Source organism: Eutrigla gurnardus (assembly GCF_963514095.1).
Source record: "Eutrigla gurnardus genome assembly, chromosome: 5".
NCBI lineage: Eukaryota > Metazoa > Chordata > Actinopteri > Perciformes > Triglidae > Eutrigla > Eutrigla gurnardus.
This window is the reverse complement of record NC_139919.1, coordinates 28,707,064-28,729,434: the sequence shown is the minus strand read 5'-3', so window position 1 is coordinate 28,729,434 and position 22,371 is coordinate 28,707,064. Positions and strand designations below refer to the sequence as shown.

The 22,371-nt window shown below is 43.3% G+C and overlaps 2 protein-coding genes across 6 annotated transcripts in view; one reads left to right on the top strand and one right to left on the bottom strand.

The window, feature by feature from the left end:
- psd2 (pleckstrin and Sec7 domain containing 2) overlaps window positions 1–18,795 on the bottom strand; it is a 43,865-nt gene extending 25,070 nt beyond the window's left edge. For 3 of the 5 annotated variants that reach the window (XM_084009173.1, XM_084009175.1, XM_084009174.1), the window contains exon 1: window positions 6,298–6,735. The gene's annotated coding sequence lies outside the window, so the exon portion shown is untranslated. Of the gene's footprint in view, window positions 1–6,297; window positions 6,736–11,580; window positions 11,700–18,697 lie in introns of those variants that run through there. The other 2 variants (XM_084009172.1, XM_084009176.1) reach the window with 2 other exon arrangements.
- Window positions 18,623–22,371, top strand: part of LOC311013211 (uncharacterized protein) — a 9,360-nt gene continuing 5,611 nt past the window's right edge. The window contains exons 1-2 of the mRNA XM_084009183.1: window positions 18,623–18,743; window positions 22,070–22,371. The exon at window positions 22,070–22,371 is cut by the window's right edge and continues 64 nt beyond it. Coding sequence (XP_083865309.1) covers window positions 22,255–22,371 — 117 coding nt within the window. The 5' untranslated portion in view covers window positions 18,623–18,743; window positions 22,070–22,254. The remainder of the gene's footprint in view (window positions 18,744–22,069) is intronic.

Below are 22,371 nucleotides of genomic sequence, written 5' to 3'. Positions count from 1 at the left end.
CTGCACCAGATGATCCCAAAAACAGCTCCGAAAGGAGGGCAGGAAAAAAGGTAGATAAAGTAGAAACCAGAGGAATGGAGACGGACAGGCGGGCGGGCACACAGAGAGGGATTTGTTTAATACAGCTCAACTGATTCCTGTCAAAATGATCTCGCAGGCTCATCCACTCTCTGTCTGTGTGGGGATTTCACAGCTGAATAACTAACTATCCGTTTCCATCCCGGCTGTGACGGTAAAATGCATGATGGTGACCCGAGATTTAAAACAGGCATTCTTTTATAAAGCTGACTGTTTCCAGCTTGCACCGTCTGCTGAGCAGCCGGGACCTCTGTACGGCAGGTCGTCCTGCGTAACCTTCGCGAGGCTCAAGGGCAAATGCTAATGAGCAGCTCTTAATTGCGGTTCTGTGCAGAGCTAGTCACGTTTGAATTCAAGACAGGCTGGAAAAAAAGAGAGTACACAAAAAAATATTATAATCCCTTTTTTACATATGATTATTTGTGTGAATGTGATTAGTGCTGGAACGATTTTCTGATTCATAGCCTGAAAGAAAATTGATCCACTAACAATTTGTCACATTTGAATGACACATTCTTCAAGGTCAATAATGAACTTCAGACCTGCAAACATACCTATGTCATGGTATTTATACAGGTGCATTTGTGTATGGACGTCTGGCTCTGCATAAATGCATTACGGTCCAAGTTATTGGGGGGCATTAACATGAACTTTTGAGCTCATCATGTAAGTCAACACGGACTTCCTGGAAGTCCTTTTTCTGGTGGGAAGACCATGTGATCGAAAGCTCCAGAACTGCTATTAATGGACCTTGTGGTGCGATTGTTTTGCCAAACACCCTGCATGAACTGTAAATCTCAATCTCATCAGAATACTTTCATTGATTTTACATAAATTTGCTCTACTTATCTATCATAAAAAATATTCTAATTAACATTAAGACATTGATTTAAAAGTCATGTAGAATTATTAGGGCTACTGGCTTTTTATGTGATGCAAATTTACGACATAATGGTTCAATGTCAGGATGCAAATTTACCTCTCGATCATGAAAAAAAAAACAATAATTCTGCAATAATCCAGCAATATGGTAAATTAAGTGTCCATGTATGTCGTTATTATAACACTTAATGTTTTTTAATGGCTTCAGTCAGGCTGGAGTGCATTTAGCAAATGGAATGACGCACATTTTTCCGAGGCACAGACCTGCAGTGGAGTAGATGTTTGGATTGTGATGCTGTTGCAGAGAGTGCAGCCCTGTCTGCCTGATGCAGACGGTCCTTCGCCACACTAGATCCCTGCTCTGCTGAATCATCTCTAGCGTGGGACTCACAGCACAACTGCAGTCACATTTATTTATTTTCTACTGGGATTCAAAGCTTTTCTGATTGAATGCAGATGCATTTAAGGAGCTAGTCAGGCAGAGATTATCATACTGAACCCTGCCAACAGTGGTTTCTCATGATAACCACGAGCATTTTCTGCTTTATTTCAATTAAACTGTGTAAGAAAAACAAACACGGGATCATGATGGAGAGGAAAAGATCTTTGGCAGGCTAGGATGTGAGCCAAATTTATATCTATGATATAACAAGTGCTCGGGCTTAGCCCCTGAGCATGAGGACACCACAGAGGGCCTTAAATGTTTCATCACAGCTGCAAAAAGATGATGCAAATTATGCAGAACCAAGAAACTCGGCGATTTCCCCTTGTTTCAAACATCCTACAATCACAGTGGACCTTTTATTTTATTTTTTAGGGACTTCATGTCCTCAAACACCTTGGTTTTACACTGACATCCTCCTCGTCACATTGCACTCTGAAGAAGCAAAACTATCTTCTATCACTCTGAGAGGTACAAGCAGTAAAAAAAACACAGTATAACATCAGCAAATATGTGTTTTCTTTCACAGCCAAGCACAGCGCCTTCTAATGCTTTCCCCTCCGACTGCGTAATGGTCTCAAAGGACACTCTGACTGATCTCACAACAAATTCTTTCTGCATGTATCAGTGATTGGCCAACTCCATCTTTCCTTTTCCTTTTTATTTGTTATTTGCAAGAAGAGGCATGGGAACCGTTTGCAGTTTGTTTCACCGTTTTCCATCTGCAGAACCATCAATCACTTGGCTCATGACGGTACGGATCACATATGATTTATAAACTTCATTAGGAAAGGTACGTCACGTAAACTGGCAGTGAATATGAAAGATTATCACGACTAAAATAATTCACGAAGCAGTGTGTGTGCTTAGTTAGCTTTAAAAAAAAAATCAGCGATTAGTTTGAGCTCATTTAATCCTAAACTCAGGTACCGAGTCTAGCGGAGCTCATATTCACACGCTTGTACAACTCGGCATATGCAAACGAGCTCAATTTGCATCCATTTATGCGATTAAACAAAGATGCACATGTTATCACACAGTCAAATACACGTCTCACACACACACAGTGACACATCTCCATAAATGGAAACAGTGAACAGTTATGAAACCATGACAGGGAAAGTGGGATTTCTCTCTCTCTCTTCTTCACCAGTGTTGTTTTTTTCTCCCACTCTCTCCTCTTCATCTGTCCTACATTATGTTTTGTGCTATCTCACAGTCCAACTCAGCTCGCTCTTTTCTCTGTCTCAACCTCTCATTTTGCAGTAATTGAGGTAAATGGGTCTCAGCCAGCAGACGAAGAAGAAGAAGAAGAAGAAGAAAAAGCAAAGAAGACGGCTGTGGAAGTGAGCAGCTTGAATGCTGCTGCTGACGAGGAGATATTCTCCCCACATAGATGGATGGAGGAAAAACACAGCCGATGGTGTGTGTGTGTGTGTGTGTGTGTGTGTGGGTCAGTCTTTGTATCTCTATACAATGGCTATCAGGCCAGACTAACTGCATTCCACTTTTTGTCAGCATGAACACTGGGCCTCTTAAAACCTTATCAATTCCCTTTAACTGCGATCGCACCATCTGCCAATCATGTGAACACACAAACGCACACGTCTGACAAACATGCCCATCCAGGCATTTTAAACCACCCAATCCAGCGAGGGTGACGTTGGATGAAAAGGCCAAGTCGCCATTAAACAGCTCTTCTCTTTCTCCGTCGCCTTTTTTATATCCGTCTCAATCTCTCCGCTTGTCTTTCCGTCTCACTCACACATACGCACACACCCTTTCTGATACACACACAACAACAATGCACATAGACACGCACCACGGCGTAATTCATTGATCCCTGAGACACAGAGCCACAGTCCACTGGGACTCTCCAGTGATAAGCGAGACGGGTCTGTGGAGGCAGAAAGAGGTAATCAGCCAGGAGGCTTCAAAATGAGAGACAGCTTACCCAGATGCTGCACCGCAAACCTAAAGTTAAAATTGCATATTATACGCAGCTCTCGCCAGCAATTTAGTATTTCACTTCCATAAAGTTGGGGACAGATTTTTTATGGTCAAAATCAAAAAAGCAGAGGTCGAGGTATACAGACTTTTTTTTATTTGTCCCCTGGCGAGCTTCAAAAATGCTTGCTCCTACATTTCCCATAATGAAACCAAAAGTGCAAGTTTTCCTTCAGACAATTATTTGGAAGATTCGGGAGAAGAAGCTAGAGCTAAAAGAGCCACCGCAGCTGAAAGCTACAATTAAATAAAATACAACATTATCAATTCACACACACACACACACACACACACACACACACACACACACACACACACACACACACACACACACACACACACACACACACACGTGACCTGCAAGAGATACTGAGATAGTATGACTGCAAGATTAGTAGTCACCATTTTGGATAAGAGTGCGAACACTTCCTGTTCTTCCCTTCCTGCAGAAGCAGTATCAGACCTGCTATATTGGCAGTTACCGAATGTATGCAGGCAAATCATTTTGAAAGCACTACGCTTCCTGCAGACACTCAGGTTGGGCATCGCTGCACCACCTTTTTACCGGTGGAGCAGGCAGCCGAATCACCACTTTACTGACTTCATTCTCTTCATTTTTAAACAAACATGCCGGGTGCCACCCTGAGGGTTTTTCTCACTGAAAGGTGCTGCCACAGTTTTGACAAAACACGCTAAATAAATAGCTTTCAAAACACAGCCAAAGATGTCATGATAGACACCTTAACCGCCACCGGCACAACCGTAAACGCCTTTTCTAAAGAGCTAATTAGTAATCAAAAGGGATTTGTGAAGCTGAATGCTGATGGAGGCTAATCTGATCTGATTGACTGAGGACTCTCAGTCTCTCTTCATTTGTCTCTCAGAGACATGCTCAGAAAAAGACTGTAAATGACCTACTGACCCTGTTCAAAGTGTGCAGGCAAACACACACACACACATTCACACAGTGCAGATATACGAGTCACCTTTCAAAAATGCTGTTGTGTTATAAGTGCAGATGCAGACAGAGGAGGGGGGGGGGGGGGGGGGGGTAATTTCCTGGTCATTAGCCTGGGACAGGAAAGAAAATGAGGAGGTGGAAGTAGTCTAGGGAGTTTTCCGGGCCTGCCGGCCTGCCTGCTAGTCACACCATTATGACCACAGAGCCTCCAACTAGCTGCACCATCAGCCTACTGGAGCGTAACAGTCCGCCAGCTCACAAATCACCCCCAATGTGTCACTTCTGCGACGTCAAGGTCAACCATCCGCCCGCATTGTGTCACCGTAAACGCTTAGACATCTAAATACACGCTCGTGGTAATGTGGTGATCTGTCTTGCTTTTTTTCCCAGGACATTTCCATTTTGTCATGCAAATTCTCTCTTTATTACGGGCGCACGCCACCAGCGTGCGATTTGCACTTCTCTTTCCGTGTTTTGGAAGTTCAGTCGTAATATCAATGAAGCATTAATGTTCTTGTCTGATTTTTTATATGTAGCAGCCTACAGGGTTTTGTTTCTGATCAACTGTTTTGTCAATAACGTAACTAGAGGGCTAAAAGAGAAGGGCAATGAGAGAGCGACTGCAGGAGAAGAAGAAGAGATAAACAGTCTGGAGATGCTGCTGGTGTGTCTGGATGTCTGACACCTTTAGTTCAAGATGATTACGTTGGAGAGAGCTGCACTTTTGACTGGGAGAGCCCACGGTTGTACTGGGGAAGGTGGGGGGGATGCATTACAATGGATCTAGACTAGACATGCAAATGTCTATAATTAAGATAATAGTGACTTTGCTTTGGGGAAGAAAAATAAGCTGCTATCAAACACCTGTTTTAAAGAAGCCACCCACATCCTGCTGCAGGGACAACGATAAATCTAGTCCCGGAGCTCCGTCTCACATGGAAATTCACTGTATTTCTACAACATTTTAGTTAAACTGTGACTGTGGTAGTCCATGATGGCAAAAAACACATTTTGCATATATTTATCCTGTATTCATACAGGGAGAACCATAAGATTCACTGTTGTCTTATTTAAGATTATTTCACCATTCACTAAAAAGGGAAAATAGAAAGTTGTGTGTCGAATCTGTGACGCTATAAAAAATGTTTTTTCATAACAAAACGTGAAGTGATTGCATTGGGTTTTTCCTGCCATTTTAAGCACATTTTGGTGAATATTTTGTATACCCACTCCCAAATAATACACTTAAAAAGACATAAACAAACACCGGATAGACGAGGCTTATTGTCTGTGTGTGTGTGTGTGTGTGTGTGTGTGTGTGTGTGTGTGTGTGTGTGTGTGTGTGTGTGTGTGTGTCTGTGTGTGTGTGTGAAACAGAGGCAGAGAGAGAGAGAGAGAGAGAGAGAGAGAGAGAGAGAGAGAGAGGAGAGACAGAGAGAGAGAGAGCCCAGCGCGAGACAGCCATGTTCTCCCAGCCTCCTCGAGCCAGTAACCATGACAACAGGATGGCTGGGAGACACGGTTCAAGCTCAATTGAGGCCGGTGTCTCTCTCTCTTTTTCCTCCAAAATAGACCTGGTCTCGTTTCAAGAAAAAACAATAAACCTCCTAAAAGCGGAAAGGGAAAGTGTTTTTCTCTTCTTTGGGGGGAAAAAAACAAAAACACACACCTCCATAAAATCCCACGGCCCGTATTTAAACACGAATACATCTTTCAACCGATTATAGCTCCACATACACCGCTGTTCTAAGCTAGCTAGCTTCTGTTTTTTGTTTTTTTTGGACACAGATTAACAGGAAAAACAGGACCCGGAGCCCTGAACAGCCTCCACGAGGAGGATCGCTGGTGAATGCGTGATAACTGAGCTTTAGCGCTAACACAGCACTAGCTTAAAACATGAAAACACTTTAAACGTTTCTTCACTCACCGGTTTGTTTAAAAAAAAAACAGCGTCCAGTCGGAGGTTTTTTCGGGGTGAGAGTTTGGCGGTGGTCCTCTCTACATCCACGCCGGGGGGGTAACACTGACAGACGGGCTGTTTCTCCTCTCTACTCTCTCTCTCTCAAAGCGGAGCGTCCTTCCCAGCTGCCCCCTCTCCTCCTCTCCTCTCGCCGCGTTGCGCGTGCGACCGTTTTGCCGCCTCTGAGTGTCGTCTCGCCTCGCGCACAGTTCTGCGTAGTAGAGAGGGGGCTCGCGGAGGTTTACCGCGCGCTCAGCGAGCGGATGGATGGATGGATGAATGGCTGGCTGGCTGGGTGAACCGTCTCCTCCTCTCCGCGGAGCCGCTGGGCGTCTGACTGGCAGCAGAGAGATTGGAACGCCGCTCCGAGGACCATCACTCTCGCGCGGTGGTCGCGTGGACGTGTCTCGCGGGGCCTGTTGATATATGTATAGTCCGCAGTGAGGATCAGTTGTGTGTGACACAAGCAAAACTCTCTCTCTTCTCGGAGCAACCGGTGATATAATATGACAGCCCACACCTAGTGTTTGCATTAAAGTGCCATTAAAACGGATTTAACTTCATCAAAAGGAGCTGGGTGCAGAGTAAATAGGGGTCTAGTGGTTCCCAGACTGAGGTCCAAGCCTGGCCAAAAGACCTTGGAGGGTTGTCAATAGCATTCATTTATATATTTGACCAGTACTTGCTATTAGAGGGGGGGGGGGGTTTGGAGAATTGACCAGAAAACAGACCTCGGTGATTATTTACACAGTCAAATAGTCCTGTCCGAGGTCTAAAGTCCTGCAGCTGTTATATCCAGGATGCAACATTGGTCACGGTGAAGTTTGCTTTAGATAGGGATTTGATGTCCTCAAAAAGGGGGCGAAACATGACCCATGAAACAGTAAACAGCCTGCTTTTAAAGATTGCTAGATATGCATGCTCGATACTCAAATATGTTGAAAATCTAATTACGGACAGAGTCAAGTCGGTGCAAAGTAACCCCCGGACAAATGATGAGGAAAACAGATTTGCTTGGCAGGATACGGTGCCCCATAAAATCAGTTTCAGATGTTTGTGTTGCACTTTAAGGAGGCCCACGTCACAATACTGGCCCTGACCTTTGACCTGCTGGTCATATCTATAGCCACGTTAGCATTAGCAATATTACAACAGTGTTTTTAGAAAACAAAAGTTTTCTATCCACCTGTATGGCTTTCACAGAACATGCATTTGTCTTGATCTAATTGCCATGACAGTTTAACCACACTTACTGTACACACGTGTATTTACAGTAGCCTTCATCAACTTTGTCAATTCCCCTTTTTCTAAATGGTGCCAGTCATTCTGGAGGAAGCTGTCGATGCTTCTCCCTTTGTGGCGGGACTTTAATTACAGCCTGTCGAGAAAAGAGAAATACTGTACCAATAAAGAAGACAATCACACCATGTAGGCTGGAGAACTACAGATGAATAGCTGACAACAAAAAAAACTTTGATTTGTTCCTCATTTGTGTGTCTATATTTGGGACTTCCTGGTTAAATAATGGTAAAATAAAATTGCTTTGTGGAGTATTCTGGAGAATGGATTGGGGGGATTAGATAAGACAGACAGCGATAAACATGGTTTGAAACATCTGCGATGCCTCTGGCTTGTTTGTCCCATTGGACGGGCAGAGTATCTAACACAAAAATGATATAATTGTTGGACTTAATGAGGACGAGCGCGTTGGCGTTGTCTGCCAGCATACACTATAAATTACCCTCCGTCCACTCTGCCCTTGACGGAGCACAGAGGACATTTCTTCCACATATCCAGCATATGCCCTCCTTCCATTTTTCACTCGCCTCCCGAAGCCAAATCAAGCCGAGAGCCGATGGAAAAAACATTTGTATTGTCTTCAAAACATATAGCGGTGCTTTGAGAGTATATACTGGTGCTCCTCAAGGTCATAAACAGAAGCACAGCAGTGTACAATCACACACATATGGCTCTGCTTTGTCTGCTGCCAACATTGTTTGTTTTTTTACAACGTTTTCCTCCTGAGATCTCCGATGTACAGCCTTTATAATGTGGAGCAATGCAGAGCTTTAATGCGACGCCTCATGGATCGAGAACTTCGGCCTTCCAATCCAGTCGATCGCCAGCAATCAATATATTAGAGGCAGACAGAAGCGACTGAAAATAGATAAGGAGGAAGAGAGAGAGAAAGAGAAAAGGGGGATTAAGAAGAGGAGAGGGCAAGAGTGGCGATGTGGACAGAACAAAAGAGCCTGGTGTGTGTTTGAAGACAAGGGGAGGAGAAGGTTAGGGAGAGGCGAGGCCCAAAGTGAGACAGGTAGAAGGGGGGTTATGCAAGGGGGGGTGGGGGTGGGGGTGAGACAGGGAGAGGGGGGGGGGGGGGGTGGTTGAAGATGACAAAGAGAGTTCAGAGGATGCACAGATGACCAGAGAGGAGAGAGAGTGATGGAAACAGTTTGGGGGAACCCACTGCAGACGCAACGTCAATCCTAATTACTAATTCATTAACCTGCCCGGTACTCCCTTCCCCCTCTCTGTATCACACACACACACACACACACACACACACACACACACACACACACACACACACACAAACACACACACACACACACACACAAACACAAACACACACACACACACACACACACACACACACACACACACACACACACACAAACACACACACATGCACTCACTATTCCCTGCTCCGTCTCTCCACTATGTCCCACGAGAGGTGGAGGGATGGATGGATGGCGAAATGAAGAGGTGGGTCTGCAGCTAAGTGACATCTGCAGGGACGTGACGGCTGCTGGGAACACTGGAAATCCCTGATATGACAATGGGAGGGAGGGAGGGGGAGGGAGGATGAGGGGAGTGGGAGGGCTACTGGTGAGGAGGAAAGCTAACAGCTTGCGTTGGGGTTTGTTGGGGTGGGTGGTCTCCTCTGATGATGCACATAAGTGTGTTAATGTGGTGTCAGAGCATGTATATGCATGTGTGTGATCGTGCATGCATTTACCTATGCGTGTGTGTGTGTGTGTGTGTGTGTGTGTGTGTGTGTGTGTGTGTGTGTGTGTGTGTGTGTGTGTGGTGTGTGTGCAATCACAAGAAGTGCTTACACAAGTGTAAAATGTGTGTGAGCATTTTAAATTAAAGCAGGTAGTGAGGAAGATAAATCAATCTGCTGATGCCGGTGAGCTCAAGTAATAGCGTTGTGAGTGTAATCAAAGCGAGGGGGAGGTGCTAGACAGACTGATGGTGTGTGTGTGTGTGTGTGTGTCTACAACCTCTGCTTCAAGACCTCTTTGTGTGTTTGTCTTAGTGTGTGTGTGTGTGTGTGTGTGTGTGTGTGTGTGTGTGTGTGTGTGTGTGTGTGTGTGTGTGTGTGTGAGAGAGAGAGAGAGAGAGTGTGGAGGCGACCAGAGTGCCACGTTGATGTTAGCATCCACACACACACCGAGACCTCCTGCAGAATTCCTCTGCAACATGCTCACACACACACCGACAACTCAATATGAAGGTAGAGACACAAACGTGAACACACAAGGACACACATTCACACAACCAAGTGTACACACACACACACCCACCCACACATAGAGAGAGAGAGGGGAGGATGAAGTGCTGCTGACTGAGGGGGAATTAAGTAGAGAAATCCTCCAAACGAGCATCGATCCACAGAGTTTACAGCGTTGGCTCCGTCTGCCACGGCAGGCCAAACAACAGGGAGCTCTGTGAGACAGCTGGGGCACACACACACACACACACACACACATGAACACACACACACACACAGCAGAATATGTGTGCACATGGAGTGGGTCTTTGATTTTTGATCAGAGGACTTCAGAGCCGAATGTGCTTCAGAGTGAAAAGCATGCATGCGTGTCTCTGATATTTTATATTAAATTAATACGTGTGTGTGTGTGTGTGTGTGTGTGTGTGTGTGTGTGTGTGTGTGTGTGTGTGTGTGTGCTGAAGATGAACACGAATGGCATGAGTTGCCTCAGCATCTGAACATGCGAGTGTCGCTAATTACAAATCAAACCGCCTATGTCGACATTCAAAGGCTTGTTCTTCATATGTTTTGCAGATGAGATGTTTACCAGTTCAGTGAAGTAAACAGGAGTCCCACAAAACTTGTTTTTAGCTAAAACTAAATATGAAGAGCAATATTTATCAAAGATTGTAAGAGGGTGTGGAGAAGAAAGCTTGTCTCCAAGTTGGTTTAAACCTAAAGCTGCATGAAACCGAATGTTTATGCTAACAATGAATCATGTAGTCGCTCAATATATTCTTCTGGCCAATTTTGCTTCAAACTGCCATTTTTACTGTTTTCGGGTTCAGTTTTATAATCTATTTAATTTAAACAGGCAACAACCTGCGATTCTAAAGCCAACACTGAAGTGCCTTAAACTGTCATTCTCTCTGCTGGCCACCAGGGGGCAACTGCTCTCTGGTTGTATAGAAGTCTATGAGGAAAATGGTCCTACTTCTCCCTGCTGGCCACCAGGGGGCGACTCCTCTCTGGTTGTATAGAAGTCTATGAGGAAAATGGTCCTACTTCTCTCTGCTGGCCACCAGGGGGCGACTCCTCTCTGGTTGTATAGAAGTCTATGAGAAAATGGTCCTACTTCTCTCTGCTGGCCACCAGGGGGCGACTCCTCTCTGGTTGTATAGAAGTCTATGAGAAAATGGTCCTACTTCTCTCTGCTGGCCACCAGGGGGCGACTCCTCTCTGGATGTATAGAAGTCTATGAGAAAATGGTCCTACTTCTCTCTTGATGTATTATCTCAGTAAACATTGTAAACATGAGTTTATGGTCTCAATCTCTAGTTTCAAGTCTTCTTCAAGCCAGCATGATGTTCATTTAGTACATTATGGTCCATTTAGAGTCCACCAGACCAGGAAGCAGGGGATGCTTTAGGGGGCGGGGCTTACCTGCTGATTGACAGGTCTCTTAAATATGTCAGTATTGTGTTTACAGGTTGATTCCTGAACTCTCAGAAGAAAAGTGAAGAAGTTCCTTGTCAGACTTTGGTGCTGTTCCTAAATACAACAATAGATGCTACAAGGTCACTATGGGACTTCAAACAGACGTTTAAAGGTAGATATTTAAGGCCGCCATTAAAAACACAAGACAATGCATTAATTTAGCACATTTGGGAAAGGGAGTGTCAGCACTGGGCATCATCAGAGTCATGATGGCCTTGTTCTCCAGCATTCATCTTTTTCTCTGGTCTCACCTGAAGGGAACAGGTTCACGCATCATCCCGGCCGACGGCGCGGACTTCATTATTCAGCCGCTCGGATGTGTGCTGGCCTCCCGCAGTTCCCTTGACTACCTCATCAGCATTCATTACCACTAGAGAAGAGGGGGACACGACATGTCAGCACTTGTGTGTGTGTGTGTGTGTGTGTGTGTGTGTGTGTGTGTGTGTGTGTGTGTGGGTCATTTTATCCACAGGCATGAAAAAAGCGGTTACAATATCACACATCCGTCCACAAGCTTGTATTCTCTCTGATGGCCACCAGGGGGCGACCAGAAAGCAGGGGATGCTTTAGGGGGCGGTCCTTACCTGCTGATTGACAGGTCGCTACCACGCTACCAATGCTAGTTAGCTACTAAGATGACTTTAACACTTAGCTGTAAAGTTGGCCTTGAATCATGAAGCTAACTTTGTTAGCAGCTTCACAACAGAATCCAGATGGATCCAGATCCAGTAAGGTTGCCACTCTGCCACTTGTGTTTGTCAGATCCACCCGTCGCTCCTCCACAGTCCAAATATGGTCACTTCCTATCACAGTCTGTGGTTTTAATCAACAGACTGAGGACATTTTTGGAAAGTGGGGACATTTTGGTCGGTCCTCACTTCTTCAAAGGGCCTGAGGATTAAGAATTGGTTTAAAGGTTCAGGGTAGAAGAAGGTTCAGGATAAGAGGGCCAGGCATTTAGCTGTGATGGTTAAAGTGTGCATCGCATCCATCGGCTCTTCTGATTGGCTGTGGATGAAATGGAAGTGGGGACGAAGAATTGATTGCTGCTAGATTCCACAAAATTTCCCCGGAGAGAAGAGAAAGAAAAATGCATCATGTGCAAACATCATGAAGAGCTCTATGTTCACTTTATGTAGTAATTTATGGAGAAACCCCATCGCTGTACATTTGTGTGTGTGTGTGTGTGTGTGTGTGTGTGTGTGTATGTGTGTGTATGTGTGTGTGTGAGAGAGAGAGAGAGAGACAGAAAGAGAGAGAGAGAGAGAGAGAGAGGTAGCCAGACAGAAAACAAGGAAATCACTATAGCAGCCTTTGCCAACATGCTGACAGAATGTGCCGTGTGTGTGTGTGTGTGTGTGTGTGCCAACCATAGGTCTGCTGGGCAGCAGGGTCAACAGACAGACCAGTCACCATAGCAACAGTGCAGCACGGTGCCAAGTTGTAAATATGGAAGTCGTATCAAAATATGGACGTCTGGCTGCTGAAAAGTTTCAGGGCGGCAGCGTGTTGATAATTAGGAGGGGGGGGGGGGGGGGGGGGGGTACACCCTCAGTCACTGGTAGACAAGGAATATACTTGGAAAATTCTTAGCAAACTAACCTTACTAATGTTTACAATAATAAACAACCTCAAAAAATTGGTGCCTTTCTTTTTGTGGTACATAATCGTCTCCATATCTAAAGTGCATTAGGTTTCTCTGAACAGAACTGCCTTATTTCTAAATATTGCATCAAGAATCCTCATCTGGAGAGCAAACATCTGTAAATTAAAGCATGCACTAATCAATATCACTCACAGCGATGAACCAAAGCAGAGTCACGACCCGACTGCAGTCCCTCACAACTCTGTGGAGCTTTTCAGCTCATTGTTTTTGGTTTTATGACAACTTCACTCCCACAGTGCAGCATCAAGGGCCCTTGCAGCTGTGAATAACTTAACTTTAATTTGCCAGGTGAAATAAGCGATTGCTTTCAAACACATTTGCCACATTAACTTTAATACAGCTTCGGATTTATGCGTCTAAATTTGCATCTGCAGCTTGTTCCTGTTCCCGAGTTGGAAGAAAAGTCAATTAACGAGGCTTCAACTGCTGCAGTCGTTTCACTTTCTCCATTCGTGACTTGTAATCAGTGAGGCAGCAGCTGTGATGAGACCCACGCACAGAACAAGACTTCATTTCCGCTCCGTATTAAACTTCATTTACGCTCCATATTAAACCCGACGACAGTAGAAATGTAATTCAGCGACACTATTAACGCGCTCATCGCTGCCTATCCGCTCGCAGTGATGTTAAAGTCGGCCGAGGACTTCTCTCTGCGAATTATGTAAAAAATCAGTCAACATACGGTATCATGGCAGCACGTTACATGGAGCACCCAAGGGTGCACGCCTCCCGCACAGCTTGTACTGCCAGTTAAATGACTTTAGGGACTAAAGTAATACTTTGCGGTCTGTTGGACCACATGCATCCCTCGTGTGAATCCATGCTAATGCACATCCTCTTCACAGAGCGGGGCCCCGTACCGGCAGGGGCCATGCATTAAACATGGGGCGGTCTGACGGAGAACATGCCGGAATACCAATACTCAACCCCCCAAAGCATCATGGGAGGTACAGCCCTGTGGTTAAAAGGAGAAAGCTGATTTCCTCATCTTTGTGTTATATTTGGATTCACAGGAAATTTTAAAAAACGCCATACATCCCCCCTTATTGGATGCCTCCGCTTGATTTCTGTCTCATGACTTCAATATCAGAGGTCAAAGGTCATGGGAAAATGTTGACAGTGTATTTTTGGTGGCCGTCCCCTTAAAATGGACTAAAGATCAGGGCTGAATTAATTTGCTGGGGGGCAAAACACATTAACATGATTGGTTGTAATAGGATGCTGCTTTAGAAATGACTTTTAAAGGCACAGTTGCAGGTTCTGGTTGTTTATATGTCTCTTCTGTTGTTTTGTCTCAGCTTTCTTTTTTATTTCCTTGTATTATGTCTGTTTATGAATAGGGAAAACATGCGCAAAAGTAGCAAAAATAAGGAAGCATTTAAAAAAAAAATAGCCAAAAAATGTGACGTTGATTAAATCACCAAACACATTTGTCTGTTGTCTCTTTGCTTTCATTTCTTCATCAGATTTCTCATCCAGCTTCAAGAAATAACCAGCAACACTGTAACAAATTGACTGTAGAATTTACAGTAAATACCTGGCAAAAAAGTTGCTAGTAAAGTATTGTTAAATTGCTGTAAAGGACAGTAAAAAGGATTACAGTATATTACAGGATAACTTTTACAGGTTTTTATAAATTACAGCAGTTTGTTAATAACAAAGATGTAAATATTAGAGTTTTGGACCAATTGTGCTATAGAATTATTTTTTATTAAAATAACTTATATTAATGATTTAAAGTGCTAAAAGACGTGCTCAGAACTAAAACAATATTATTATTAATATGAAAACATTTGGCGATGACTAATCCGGTTTTATTGACTTCTGTCATGTGATGCTTCTGGCCTGCTATCCCCCCGTCCTCCAGCAGAGGGTGCTGTGCATGCATAATTAGCATTTGAATGGGACCACGTGTCTAAGCCGCTCCACGTGGCCTCGGACTGTGTGTGACAATGCCGGGACTTTCCCAACGTGCGGGTCAACACAAAGGAAAGCGAAGGCGAGGCCGAGACAGCGATAACAGACGAACCTGTTTCCAGTAGAATCACGTTTCCTGCTGGTTCTGTAAATAACAAGCAGTGGAATTAAAAAGGGTGCAGCTGATTAACGAGAAAGGTTGTTATGATGAGCTCAGATACATCATCATGTTGACCTACATAACCTCACCTGTTCTGAGATAAAACCACGAAAACTGGTGTGTGATTAATGTGTGTTTGGAAATCTGGGTCATTCCTGAGAAGGAGTCAGAGTTATGGTGAGAAGTAGGTCTGGTGAAGTTAAGTAGGTTCAGACTTGGGTTGGATGCTCAGGGTTTGAAGTCTTTTCTGGGGATCTAGTTTTTTTTAAAACAACAAACACGGCGACACGATTCACAAAAGGCCTCAACTATAAATCGAGGGAATTTGTGCGTAAACTAACATTACTGCTTCACCTGATATAAGGACAAATTAAGGAACTGGAGAGCTTCTTTAAACTAGTGTAACCCTTAATCATAGCACTGTTAATATCCTTGCTGAACAGATACTACTTTACTCAGATGAGGACCTTTTCACTCCTACTTTATCAACAATGATGTTGTGGTTTCTTTCTTTGGACAAATGTACTTATTCTAAGTCACTTTAGACAAGTGTCTGCTAAATGCCCTAAATGTAAATGTAGTGTTTTTCCGGGAGAACATGAAGAGATCCAGCAAAAACAACAACAAAATGTATCCAAGGAACTCGTCTCTGAGTAAAAAAAAAGGTTTTAAAGGTAAAATCTACAGTTTGTTGGAGGATCATTAACAACACAAACACAGCTTTGTTAATGTTGTCTTTTTACTTTTCGGTCCTTGAGGGCTCTGAAAGGTGTCTATAAATATAATGTATTATTATTATTATTATTATTATTATTATTATGACTCTTCATGGCTGTTTGGACGTATGTGCGAAGTGGAGCAGTGACCTCACCGTTTCCATGGCGACCAGGTTAACTTATAACTGATTTCACTGGAACCAGGTTTCAAGAGGTTTTCTGTAAACGTCACGTCGGGTGGAGTTAACGGGCTGAACAGGTTCTTCCTCTCATCAGTAACAACAGAACGCTCGCTGGCCGTTCATTAGAGAGGTAGGACACAAATATGAGAACAATAACAATGAACTCCTCAAATGTGAAACTAAAAAGATAGCAAATGTTCTAATTTATCTGGCAAACCTCAATAAAAGTCTCCAGCGACCCACTTGTGGTCCACGAGCCGGGTCTTTATGAAGTGGTCTGAGTGTGTATTTAGTGTGTGTGAGGAGGCGACGTCCAGCTCTCTGACCTGAGACCAGTGACAAACACTCGGTGTCTGGTATCACCGCTGGTTTCATGTTGTGTTCAAGTTTCGGGTTGAATCTCATCGTGTTGTTTTCACTCCAAGTTAAACAAACCATTCAAAAAAATATATTAAAAACATGTCTTCATCACACATTAGTGAGTTATATCAGAGCAGATGTTATATTTTTATGACAATATTATATCCTTACTCACTCTAAGTCTTCTTTTTGTTCCTCTTGTGTATAAATGTCTCCTCCCGTAATGTATTTGTATTCATCCTCCACCTCATTATTATTATTATAATTTTTTATTATTATTATTATTAGTCTTAGCTAATATATAATATACAGCTTCATCTGCAACTTTTAACATGTGGAGAAATCATTTAAAGATGTTTACAACTCAAATGAAATGCTTGAAGCGTATAGAGGGGATGTATTAATTATCTTAATGAAAAGTTTGATTGTTTTTTCCCTGCTTGGCCAGCTTGTTAGCCAGGGTCAGTGATCTCTACCTCCAACTGACCCGCTTCATATTCTGCTCCCAGCGTTTCCAGTAAATGGACCAGTATTAAAGCCCAACCCTCTCTAATTTGGTGCTAATTATGAAAGGAGGAAGCTTCAAACAATAAGAAAGTATTTTAGGGTTATTGTACAACAATGTGAAATACAGGTGTACGACTATTTTACTGTTAATTTGTGGCAAATGACAACGTTTTATTTTGAAAACCTTTGTGAAATCATTATTAGAGACCTAATTTCATCTGAACTACTCTCACGTTGCCTTTTGTTCTTTACCACAAACCCTGACTCCTCAGCCGCCTACTAGTCAAACAGAAAATATACTCCATGTAGGTGTGAACTGACTCCCAGCAGGTCAGCGACAGGTGAGTCATCTGCATATGAATACAGGTGTTTATCATTATCTGTAATTACTCAGAGGCACCACATTCAGCCGGACTCGTCTGTTTTGGCGCCGCCAAACAATGAAGCTCTGGCACGGTAAGTGTGTCAACAGCCTGTTGACGGAAGCATATAAAAATAAAAATCACAGGGAATAAATATCCTGATTCCTTCCTGCACGTGTGACGTTGTGATTTATGGCTCAGACAAACACAGCAGACTTCCTGGTCGGTTATAAGAAGTTCAAACAGAGAAAGACTGAGAATCACCGCTTGCTTCATCGTGTCCTTGAACGTGACAAAGAGTCACAAGAGCTAAATGAGTAAACATGCAGAAGTGTTCAAAGTACTCAAGTAGAAGTACAAGATACTTTCAAAGTATCTTTTTCAAGTGTCTTTTCAAAAGACTCAGTAGAAGTAAAAGTACTGATGCAAATATTTTACTCATGTAAAAGTGAAAAGGTACAGGCTCTGAAATACTCAAAGTAAAGTAAAGTAAAAAGTACCACTATGAAGGAAAAAGTGTACTTAAAGTACAAGGTAAAATGTATCACTATGAAGGACCAAAATGTATTACAAGTATAAAGTAAAAAGTATCACTATGAAGGACAAAATGTACTACAAGTATAAAGTAAAAAGTATCACTATGAAGGAAAAAGTGTACTTAAAGTACAAGGTAAAAAGTATCACTATGAAGGACAAAATGTACTACAAGTATAAAGTAAAAAGGACATAAATGTTCTACAAGTATAAAGTAAAAAGTACCACTATGAAGGAAAAAGTGTACTTAAAGTACAAGGTAAAAAGTATCACTATGAAGGACAAAATGTACTACAAGTATAAAGTAAAAAGGACATAAATGTTCTACAAGTATAAAGTAAAAAGGACATAAATGTTCTACAAGTATAAAGTAAAAAGTACCACTATGAAGGACAAAATGTACTACAAGTATAAAGTAAAAAGTATCACTATGAAGGACATACATGTACTACGAGTTTAAAGAAAAGTGAAAGTATAGACACCTGTGTGTGTGTGTACGTGTGTGTGTGTGTGTGTATGTGTGTGTGTGTGTGTGTGTATGTGTGTGTGTGTGTGTGTGTGTGTGTGTGTGTGTGTGTGTGTGTGTGTGTGTGTGTGTGAGAGAGTGTGTGTGTGTGTGTGTGTGTGTGTGTGTGTGTGTGTGTGTGTGTGTGTGTGTGTGTATGTGTGTGTGTGAGTGTGTGTGTGTGTGTGTGTGTGTGTGTGTGTGTGTGTGTGTGTGTGTGTGTATGTGTATCTGTAAGTGTGTGTATTACAGATTAGATTGATGCTGTATTTCCTTGTGGATTGGCAGGCACGTGAGAAAGAAAGGAGGAGATGAAAAAGAAAGGAGGATGAATGCAGTGATGTCAGTCCGTCCCACTCCCTGTTTCTCTACAAATACAGCACACACCGCCCCACACACGCGCACACACACACACGCACGCACACCGGCGTCACGCAGTCATCATCCCGGTCTACTCACAGAGAAGCAGCAGCGCTGGAGGATGCAGCCGGCTGGCAGCCACTGAGTGAGTCCGCTTCTTCCTCTCCTTCTGTCCGCGGTGTGATCGCCATTCCACACACACACACACACACACACACACACACACACACACACACACACACACACACACACACACACACACACACACACACACACACACTTTCCTTCTGTGCTTTTTCTCAGGCTCAAACACTTTTCAAACTTTCCTCTCAGTATGCGGCGCACACAACCTTCCTCTCGCCTCTCTCTCTCTCTCTCTCTCTCTCTCTCTCTCTGCCCTGTTGGCGTAGATCCAGACCCCGGATGCCTTCACGTTTTTTATTTTTTTTAGGTTTGGGCTGATTATCGTATTACTTAGTGTTTATTATAAGAGTGCAGGTGTGATTCTTTTTAGGAAAGAAACAAAAGCCACTCGTTCGTTGTAAATCCGTGAAAAAGATCATTTGTATGGGTTTTAATCAAAGAGTCCTGAAGGGATTCACAGGTCCTGGTGGTGAAGGAGGAATGTAAACCCAATAAACTGGGATGAATGGATGCTGCTGGTTCCTGGACTAAGATTACTGGGACCCTCCTCCTCCTCCTGTGCACTAGGTGTCCCTGTTTCTGGGACTCTGTTGCTGTGACTCTTGGTCACGGACTCTTGGTCCCTGTTGCTGGGACTCTCGGTCCCTGTTTCTGGGACTCTTGGTCCCTGTTGCTGGGACTCTTGGTTCTTGTTGCTGGTAATCTTGGTTCTTGTTGCTGGGACTCTTGGTCCCTGTTGCTGGGACTCTTGGTTTTTGTTGCTGGGACTCTTGGTTCTTGTTGCTGGGACTCTTGGTCCCTGTTGCTGAGACTCTTGGTCCCTGTTGCTAAGACTCTTGGTTCCTGTTTCTGGGACTCTTGGTTCTTGTTGCTGGGACTCTTGGTCCCTGTTGCTGGGACTCTTGGTTCTTGTTGCTGGGACTCTTGGTTCTTGTTGCTGGGACTCTTGGTCCCTGTTGCTGGGACTCTTGGTCCCTGTTGCTGGTAATCTTGGTTCTTGTTGCTGGGACTCTTGGTTCTTGTTGCTGGGACTCTTGGTTCTTGTTGCTGGGACTCTTGGTCCCTGTTTCTGGGACTCTTGGTTCTTGTTGCTGGGACTCTTGGTTCTTGTTGCTTGGACTCTTGGTTCTTGTTGCTGGGACTCTTGGTTCTTGTTGCTTAGACTCTTGGTTCTTGTTGCTGGGACTCTTGGTTCTTGTTGCTGGGACTCTTGGTTCTTGTTGCTGGGACTATTGGTCCCTGTTTCTGGGACTCTTGGTTCTTGTTGCTTGGACTCTTGGTTCTTGTTGCTGGGACTCTTGGTTCTTGTTGCTTGGACTCTTGGTTCTTGTTGCTGGGACTCTTGGTTCTTGTTGCTGGGACTCTTGGTTCTTGTTTCTGGGACTCTTGGTTCTTGTTTCTGGGACTATTGGTCCCTGTTTCTGGGACTCTTGGTTCTTGTTGCTGGGAATCTTGGTTCTTGTTGCTGGGACTCTTGGTTCCTGTTGCTGGGACTCTTGGTTCTTGTTGCTGGGAATCTTGGTTCTTGTTGCTGGGATTCTTGGTTCTTGTTGCTGGGAATCTTGGTCCCTGTTGCTGGGACTCTTGGTTCTTGTTGACGTTTCAACGACTTGTATAGTGCACAACCCGCCACCAGGGGGATTTAAAAAGCTCAGAAGAAGAAGTTTTACTATGATGCATGGCAACTTCACCTGCGCCAGAAGAGTCTTGTAAATGTGCGACTACAATACAATACAATACAATATAATATAATAAAATAAATGAGTCTATGCTCAGGTGAAGTATTAGGCTATGTTTCAACATCTGCCACACCTGAAACTGAACGGGTGACATTTCCCTTTAGTCGGCCCTCGATCACTCATTGGTGAACTGTTATCAGAAGCTCAAATCTGATTGGTTCTCGCTCAGCACATCATTGCCTCACAACTTTCGAAAGTGTTTGTGTTTTTACGGTTCAGGCTGAAGGTTGTTCTTCCTGACCGGGTGAAAACGGGCCGGACCGGTCTAATACCTGAGTCTCGTGTTTATTTAATTATTAGATCTTATGTTGTTATTTATAGAATGTTACGTAGCTTTTATTATTAACATGGAAGTTAGACTGTATGTTCAGGTATCTGTACTTTTACTTTATTTTTCTGACTTTTTTACTTTTACTTCCTACATTTTAAAACAAATATCTGTACTTTCTACTCCTCATATTTTAATAACAGGCTTGTTAGTTTAGTTTTATTACTGATTATTATTTTTCCTATTATTATGATGCCAGAGTACATTTCAGAGCCTGTACTTTTTTACTTTTACTTGAGTAAAGAAGTTTAATCAGTTTTAGTCTCAGTACTTCTGTATGTTTGAACACAACTATCTGTACTTCTATTTGAGTAGAAAACTGTGTACTTCTCTATTATTGATGAATACAGATTTTTATTGTGGTTTAGGATAATAAAAAAAACACAGCTCACTATCACGGTAGAGAAGTGAAAAACAGGACCTAAATTAAAAAATACAGGAAGTATCATGTAATTTAAAAAACACACTCAATTATGATTCCCTTCTTTAAAAACATTAGATTTCAACTAAAAGGGAAGTCAATGAAATAAAGAAGTTTTTTCTCGGTGACCCAATAAACATATTTGTTTTTTTAATAAAATGTCAGCTAAAGTGATTCCAGTATGTTTTAATGCCTTTTTAGTTTAGTTTTAAGCATTTTTTGATAAATATCTGGAAAATGTTGTGAATTATCAGTCAGGACAATTTAAATTTTCATATCGCCCCACGCCTTAGAAAGATGTTCAGTTTATGAAATAAGAAATAGAGCCTGATTGAAAATAATGAAGTAATATGATTTGAGATTATTTAGTTTTTCGCTAAAAATAAATTTGTGTTTTTTTTATCAAACTTTAAAGGGATTCCAGTTTGTTTACAGTTTTAAGTCACGTTGAAATCGCATCAGTAACTAACTTAGTGGTTAGCTGCTCTCTGTGTTTGTGTCTGTTATCCCCAGATAGCATGCAGTCATTAACGCCCTGTGTGTGTGTGTGTGTGTGTGTGTGTGTGTGTGTGTGTGTGTGTGTGTGTGTGGACATACTGAACCTGCCCTTGTTTGCCTTTCATTGAAAGCACAGAGGCATTCTCGCTGCCTACTGTATGCAAAGTGCACACACACACACACACACACACACACACACACACACACACACACACACACACACACCAGGACTATTGTGTTGTGTCAGGCAGAACATGATTGAATGGAAGCTAAACAATACAGTAGATTTAATCTCTCTCTCTCTCTCTCTCTCTCTCTCTCTCTCTCTCTCTCTCTCTCAGAGAGGAGGAGCACCTGACAAGGAGAACCAGAAACAGTAACCTCCAGCAGTTAGACCGCACCCGATCTTTAAAGAAAAGGGGGACCTGGGACCTGGGCCCGGCAGCAGGACCACCACAACCTTCATCACCACCACAACCTTCATCACCTCCACCAAAACACACAGAGGGGTCCGACGGCCGCCAGCATGCTGTCTAAAATCCTGGAGGAGATGTGGGTGGAGCCTGAGGTGCTGGAGGCCCTCAGCGAGGAGCAGAAGAGGATCCTCTTCCTGAAGATGAGAGAGGAGCAGGTCCGCCGCTGG